We start from the raw sequence: 8243 nt of genomic DNA, 5'->3' as shown, positions 1-8243 counted from the left end.
AGATTTCGTGTAACGCGAACAGACCTCATGACTGTACATACATTGGATGACACCGTAAAGCCTTGTGTCCACAATGCTAGATGTTGGTCCGAGATCTCGAATGAAGAAAGAATTGGCCAATCGCAATGATCATGTGATCAAATTGTTTAAATGTGATTTGTTAATTTTTCTCTGTCCGAGATCTCGGACCGCAATTTCTAGCTTCGTGGACATTGGGCTTAGAAATCCGATCCATGTTTAACCATGGGATGGCACCCTAAGCTTTCGTTGACACGATGGGTTTCCGGTCTAGACTTTTGAAGTTTGTGGTGGGTTGCCGGCTGCCATCTTGCACCTCGCTCGTTTGAGAAGCCGGCCGCCCTAAAAAATTTGGAGTTTCACGCGTTCGCGCGGCCTTAGCAATTTCGTGAGTGATTTTTGTATACTCGCAACGAATCCAAGAATCCATCGTGTTGAATCCGATCAATATTCAAGCTCGGAATGGTTTAGGTGAGTCTTTTAAATGGGTCTACATCTATTCCTTGATCATGATGGCGTGTAATTTATTGAGTACATGTGTATACGTGCCTTGTACTTCTTATATGCTTTTGTATTCTTTTCTTCCGTTGATCCGTAGTGTATTCGTCTCGTAACTCTTGCGATTTCTCGAATCAGTTGGAAAATTAATTTAATTTTGATACAATTTTTTGTTTCTCCGAAAAAAAACTTGCAAATATATCTTTGAATATATGCAAAATTTAAGCGTTATAATTGATAAATGAAAATGTAATAATACGCTCTCTCTTAATTGTAATTAATAACAACTCAGATTTATATTTTTGTCTGTGTATTTTTATCACATTTATATTTATTGTTTTTCAGTTCAAAGTACATCTTTATACAATTTATGGTATTGTTTTTTTAATCATAGTAAATTTGCATCTGTGTGTTTTGAATCTTTTTAATATATTTAAAATAAAATGTGTACATTTGTAATCAACTTTAAAGTAATAATAAAGAGAGAGAGAGAGAGAGAGAGAGAGAGAATGAATTCATATTTTTCAAGCTTCCATATTTTTTTAAGATACACATACACACACACTATATATATATAACTTACTAACTTATTGTCATAACAAATTAGATACACTTACAAGGAAAGGCTACGTTCTGGCTTCATTGATTTTGATCAAACTTGCAATGATGTTAAGAGATTAAAAATTAACCAACAATTATATAACTGTTCCTTCAAATGGACTTTAAAGAAGCTATTTTATATTAATAATTAATTATGGCTTTATGGATCAAGTTTTTTTTCATCTAATGATTATTTTAAACATTCCTAATGATTATACAATACAAAAAATGGTTCAATTCGGAGACATCAAAATGGTCTTATTGATTATCTCATTTCATTCATCATTGATCACACTTGAAGCATCCTATGGTACCATAGTTCAGCATGTTAGCGCTAAGCTAAGCGTAGTGATACTACCGTGGCTACTTTACATGATACTAGTACATATGCAAAGTATCTATGTTCAATTCATTATATACTCGATTTCTAATATCCATTAAAAATAGCTTTATAAATGTTGGTTTCGTATTCGTCTCTAACATTGCTACAAGTTTTTATCAAAATCAGTGAAGATTAGAGTATAGCCTCTCCTTGTCATTGGGCATATGGCATATATTAAAACTGCTGTACACAGATTAATGTAAAAATGTGTTTAGTATAAATATAAAACAGATTAAATTGCAAAATTTACAATATTTTATTATGTTGTTAGATAAAACATGTATTTTATATTTGCATTTCAGTTTTAAACTTAGATTACATCAATATACAGTAGCTTTTATATGCATCAGTGCATACTAGTACATACAATAAAATTCACTATTAAATTATTTATTGCAGTAATTCATTTGAATTTTTCTTAAGTTATTCTTCATATTTTTTATTAATATAAACATTCAACAGAATTGTATAATTTGCTTAGGTTCATTACTGTTCTCACATGCACGTAGCTGGATAAGCAAGGAAGTTAAAGTCGCTAATAGCTCTAGGTTTGGAATAGACAGTCGAGATAATATATCATTCAACAAGACACTTATCGATAATAGTACTTCTTTGAGAATGGCTTTACCGAGTAGAGCACGTGTCTATGCTGATGTAAATTCACATAAACCAAGAGAATATTGGGATTATGAATCTTATGTTGTCGATTGGGGGTAAGATTTATCGCAACAATATGTCAGTGATATCACTATTATAATATATTATTTTATTTACTTTATATATATATGTATATTTTTTTAGGCAACAAGATGATTATCAGTTAGTGAGAAAATTAGGCAGGGGTAAATATAGTGAAGTATTTGAGGCTATAAATGTTACAAACAATGAAAATTGTGTTGTAAAAATATTGAAGGTATGAATATAATGCTACAAATATTTTTTCTTAGTTGGAAGCATTCTTTAATTGCAATTCGTAAAATTCTTTTTTCTAATTAATTAATTAAATGCTTCAAAGCATTTATAGTAAGACTGACTGTTTCATAGTCATGTTATATATCATTATATATAAATATTTGATATAAACTGAAAGATGAAAGTAATAATTTTTTATTTACAGCCTGTTAAAAAGAAGAAAATAAAAAGGGAAATAAAAATTTTAGAAAATCTTAAAGGTGGGACCAACATAATTACACTCCAAGCAGTTGTTAAAGATCCAGTTTCAAGGACACCGGCACTGATTTTCGAACATGTCAACAACACAGATTTCAAGCAATTATATCAGACGTTAACTGACTACGACATAAGATACTACCTCTATGAATTATTAAAAGTGCGTGTATTGTTAAGTGCAATGGAACTAAATATCAGTTGATGGTGAACATCGAAATAATTATTTGTTGATAGATGTAGGTGTATATCATGGGTCCGAAAAAGAGTTAATAGGTTGAATTATTATAGTTTTCATATCGAGGATATGAGACAGTTATTAATTTTGCTTTTTGTTTTTGCTTACATCCATATACTAGATATTTTGGATGAAAGTTAAAATTGTTACATGTGTTCTGTTTTTAAAACAATTTAAAGAAGTCATTTGTATATAGATTATGATTAGTCTACAGTTTCATACGATTTCATTTTATTCTTATTTATAATTTATTAATATTATTTATGCCAATTATTAATGCCAATATGTTTTTCTATAAGATTTTAAACATTAGAGAATTAATTTAGAAAAAGCTCAATGATTTTATGATTAAAGTCAGTTTTGATTGCCTCGCTAGGTTTTATCAAATCCCGCCTATATTTGCATCACACTAATTTTAGGTGTCATAAATATTATATTTCAGCAATGTAAGTATGAAATAAATCTTAGATGAAGAATCGTTGTAAAACAGTGCTGTATATTGACTCATTTTTTAAATTTTTACGTATATATTTTTTGGATATAACTTATATGAATAAAATAATTAAATTTATCTAATAATCCATATTGTAATTGTTACTTAAAACAATCTCATTTTAAAGAAAATTAGGACATTCTGATTTCAAAAATAATTTTTTTCAAAATTAACTTTTTCTTTTAAACTAATTCAATCTTAACTTTTATTAAGTTAATTTTTTATTCCTTCAACTTTTAATTTAATTTTATTAATTTTATAAGCTTTAACTTAATTTAATTAAAAAAAAACATTAATTTATCCAATCCTGAAATTGCCATCTATGTGAATAATTTTAATTGTACTAATATTTTTACATTTTTCTTACCTTTTTTAAATTTAGGAAAACATAATGTTTTATCTTAAAAGTACATTTGACATTTTACTTAAAAGACACATGTGGAAACATTTTTGTGTCTTTGTGATAAATGCATCAACAATTATAAAATTTCAACAATTTTTATTAATTTTGGACTTGTGAATATTTGTTATAAATAACATATTGAAACACGACTATTGCACCATCTAATTGGACACAAATGAAAATATTGTAGTATTTAACATAATTGTTCCTATTTTATGTTCCTGCATAGGCGCTAGACTATTGTCACAGTATGGGAATTATGCACAGAGATGTGAAACCGCACAATGTTATGATAGACCATGAAAATCGAAAATTACGATTAATTGACTGGGGACTAGCAGAGTTTTATCATCCTGGTCAAGAATATAATGTTCGAGTAGCTTCCCGCTATTTTAAAGGCCCGGAATTACTTGTAGATTATCAAGTAAGTATTTTGCAGTATTAAAATATAATAGAATAAAAAGGCAGAGATTAAAAGAGTACAAAAAAAATGAAAAAGAAAGGAGAGGGATAATAATTCTAATTGTCTTTATAAAAATCTATCATCATTAACATAAATAACATTTAAATGTAAATCTTATTTATGTTAACTAATTTAGAATATTTTGATGTTTTACAGATGTATGATTATTCATTAGATATGTGGTCATTGGGTTGCATGCTCGCTAGCATGATATTCAGGAAAGAACCGTTTTTTCATGGACACGATAATTATGATCAACTAGTTCGAATTGCAAAAGTTCTTGGAACTGAAGAATTATTCGAATATCTTGACAAGTATCATATTGAATTAGATCCTCGTTTTAACGATATATTAGGCCGACATTCGCGTAAACGTTGGGAACGTTTTGTACATTCGGAGAATCAACATTTAGTATCCCCAGATAGTTTGGATTTTCTTGACAAACTCTTACGCTATGATCATTATGAAAGATTAACTGCACGTGAAGCAATGGAACATCCTTATTTTTGTAAGCATATATCGACGTGATGCATTATTCTTCAAATACGTTTTGGTATTTGTCTTTGCATTATCTTACCATGTATTTCAAAATAGAAAAAGAAAATTAATGTTACTATTACACATAGACTTGTATATGATGCATTTATATTTCATTCAGTAAGATATTATGTATCGAAAACATCCTTTCTTTTTAAGAGTGTGTATTTGTTTAATCATACCTTTTTTTCTATTTTAGATCCTATAGTAAAAGAACAGGGTCGTTTGACAATGGTATCATCATCACCTACTCCCATGGCAGGCTCAGTGCCTGTAGGTGAGTAGCGGCCCAGGTAATGTCATCACCTTAATCTACCTCTATACTAATTGATATAATTATAATATAGTTAACTTATATACTACAAATTTAATATTGTAAAATATGTTTTTCTTATTTCATCGAGATGTGCGCTCTCAATGTATCTTTTTTTCCAAAAATGTTACGCTCAATATTTTATATCATTATGATTAGATTTAATAATATAACAAGCAAAATAAAACGAATACATTTATCTATATATACATATATATATATATATATATATATATGTGTATATATATAAATTTTTATGCCTGATACCATGTACAGGGATGTAATCACAAATGTTATTTGCATTTTACATTGAAATATAATCTGTATTTAAGTAAGATAAAAGAAATGTAAGTTGTAAATACATTACAAATAGAAAATATTGATTATATATACTCATACTGTTTATTTGTTATATTAACTCACTTTATATGTTAATAACCAAACACATGACATTATGTAATAACGCGCACACACACACATGCGCGCATACACACACACACACACACACACACACACACACACACACACACACAAGCAAGATATCTCACCAAACATGATCACTCTTAATAAATGTAAGGTCGAATAAAAAACTTGTTTAGACAGAATTTGTATGGCTTGACAGAATACAAACAATAATAAAATCAATTTTCGAAGAACCGATCTTTTATGGTCATATAAAAACCATGATCATTTTTTCAAATGGAATTGTATGAGTTTTTTATATTTATTATTATTTTTGTGCCCTGTCAAATCTATCATTTATCTGAACATATTTCTGATTTGACTTTATTCTGCAAAAATGTAAAGGATAGTCGTTAGGCGGAGTGTATCTATATACATACACTCTATATACATACGAGGTGTCCCAGAAAATTTAGATCATTTTCATGTGCAGATAAAGTAGACTAAACTGAGTCGAAAAGTCTTGTATCATTTTGCGATTTTCGCAATAGTTGACGAGATATTAATTATTAAGATCGCCGAATAAACTAGTATTTGCTTAGTTATATTGCCAAATGCACACCCATTTGTCGTAATCGCTAGGCGCGTGGGGAATTGTTTACTACAAGCGACAATAGTTACGCACAGCGACGAGAGAAAACAACTTTTCGTGCTATGCGGTCATGTCTTGCGATTGTATTTGGCAGTACATTCCCATTCGGGTGGATCTCGTTAACTATTGCAAAAATGGCAAAATTGTATAGAACTTTCCGACTCAGTTTAGTTCTCTTTATTAGTACACTTTGTCCGAAATATTCTGGGGCACCTAGTGTATGTATATACAGAGTATCCGGTAAGTTTTGATAATGCGCTCATGTGTGGATAGAGCGGACTAAACTAAGTCAAAAAGTTTTCTATACACACATTTTGCAATTTTTGCAATAATTAACAAGATATTAAAAATAGCGAGAGACAAAAATTGTTTATTTTTTTCTCATAAAGTTCTAAGAATATTTTTTCAGAATTTTTATCAACTTTTTAGTACTGCATTTTCCTATTGGCAACTATTTTTACCAACATGAGAAGTACAGTATTAAAAAATTCTAAAAAAATTCTCAGAACTTTTTCTATAAAGTTAGTTTTTTAAAAGTATTTTTCTATAAAGTTGTAGTTCTATAAAGTTGAGTAAAGTATTTGAGTAAGAAATGATTGAAAACTAACATTCAGCGATTTTTAGTAATTAATATTTTGTTAACTATTGTAAAAATTGCAAAATGATAGAGAAATTTCGACTCAGTTTAGTCTGATTTATCTACATAAACGCTTTGTCAAAACTTACAAGACACCTTATGTTTGTGCGTGTGCGTGTGTGTGTGCGTGCGTACGTGTGTATACAACTCGACAAAAAACAGGGAATACTTTCAAATATGCTTAAAATTGTGCAGTATTCAAAACATTAACTCGGTGAAAAATGATAGCAGATAAAAAATCGAAAAAATGTTTGGAAGCTTGAAATTTCTATCTTTTTTTTGTTTGAGAAAAATTTTAGAGAAAAATGTTTTGAACAAAAGTTTCATGACTTCGAGGGGGACATAAGATGATACCATTGGTTTGACCTTGGATAACATTGATCAAGGCAAAATCATTTTGAATTTTTAAGACCTATTTTTTTATTATTCTTGTAGCTTACCTTGAGAGCTTTTCAAGTATTCCCTGGTGAAAATTTTTCTCAAAATTTTTTAGAATTTCTTTATAATTTTATAACTTTCTCATTTTTTATACGAATTGAAATATTTCTCAGAAAATCTATTAACATCTTTTCTCAGAATTTTTTATATATGTTAATTATGAAATATCGTAAGATTTTTAAGATTTTTTGTAAGTATAATTTCTGATGAAATGTTATAAAATCTAAAAAATTTAACAATATTTTTTAAAAATTATGGGATGAGAAATTTCAGAATACTTTAGAATTTAATTGTATGAAAAATTCTGAAAGAAGATGTAAAATTTCTGAATATTTTTGAGTATTTCTGAAAAATGTTCCAATTTGTATAAAAATTATGAGAAACATTTTCACCAGGGTTATAGGTAATAAAATGTTTTTTTTGTTAAGTACTCTTCGAGTTATAAGGCTTAAAGTACTGTCGGCATTAGCGTTACCTAAGGTGTCCGATTGATGACTACAATTTCTTAAATATTGTTCAGGATCGTGACCTGAACAACATTTGTCAAAGTCAAGACTATTAGAGGTTATATCTCTTATTTTCATCTTTGCACTGAAAATTCATTTTTACGTAAAAATGAAAATAAGCGGTACAATTTTCAATAGCCTTGATTATGATAAATATTATTCAAGTCATGATCCTGAACAACGTTTAGGAGATTTTAGTCGACGGTTAGACACTTTGGGTAATGCCGACTGTACTGTAATTTTCAAGTCTTATAACTGGAAAAGCACTTAATGAAAAAATACTTTATTATGGTATTTTAAAAAGCTCTCGAAGTAAACTACAAGAGTATGTAATGAAAAATATGGGTTTCATTTAAAAAATTCAAAGCTTTATCCTGATCTTGACAACACCACCAAGGTACTAAATCAATGATACCATCTTACGTCCTCTTCGAAATCGTGAAATTTTTGTTTAAAACATTTTTTTCTAAAATGTACTGTTTAAGAGATATTTAAG

The 8243-nt window shown here is 28.7% G+C and overlaps 1 protein-coding gene across 2 annotated transcripts in view; it reads left to right on the top strand.

Moving 5' to 3' along the window:
• The first annotated feature begins 418 nt into the window (after positions 1-418).
• LOC108749236 (casein kinase II subunit alpha) overlaps positions 419-8243 on the top strand; it is a 9144-nt gene continuing 1319 nt past the window's right edge. The window contains exons 1-7 of one of the 2 annotated variants that reach the window (XM_018487803.1): positions 419-489; positions 1980-2211; positions 2300-2411; positions 2616-2828; positions 4029-4223; positions 4419-4770; positions 4999-5092. In XM_018487803.1, coding sequence (XP_018343305.1) covers positions 2117-2211; positions 2300-2411; positions 2616-2828; positions 4029-4223; positions 4419-4770; positions 4999-5084 — 1053 coding nt within the window. In that variant the 5' untranslated portion in view covers positions 419-489; positions 1980-2116 and the 3' untranslated portion in view covers positions 5085-5092. Of the gene's footprint in view, positions 490-1979; positions 2212-2299; positions 2412-2615; positions 2829-4028; positions 4224-4418; positions 4771-4998; positions 5093-8243 lie in introns of those variants that run through there. The other variant, XM_018487804.1, reaches the window with a different exon arrangement.

The sequence above is a fragment of the Trachymyrmex septentrionalis genome, unplaced genomic scaffold (genome assembly GCF_001594115.1).
Source record: "Trachymyrmex septentrionalis isolate Tsep2-gDNA-1 unplaced genomic scaffold, Tsep1.0 scaffold279, whole genome shotgun sequence".
NCBI lineage: Eukaryota > Metazoa > Arthropoda > Insecta > Hymenoptera > Formicidae > Trachymyrmex > Trachymyrmex septentrionalis.
The sequence above is the reverse complement of the archived record's forward strand: the minus strand, read 5'-3'. Positions and strand labels throughout refer to the sequence as shown.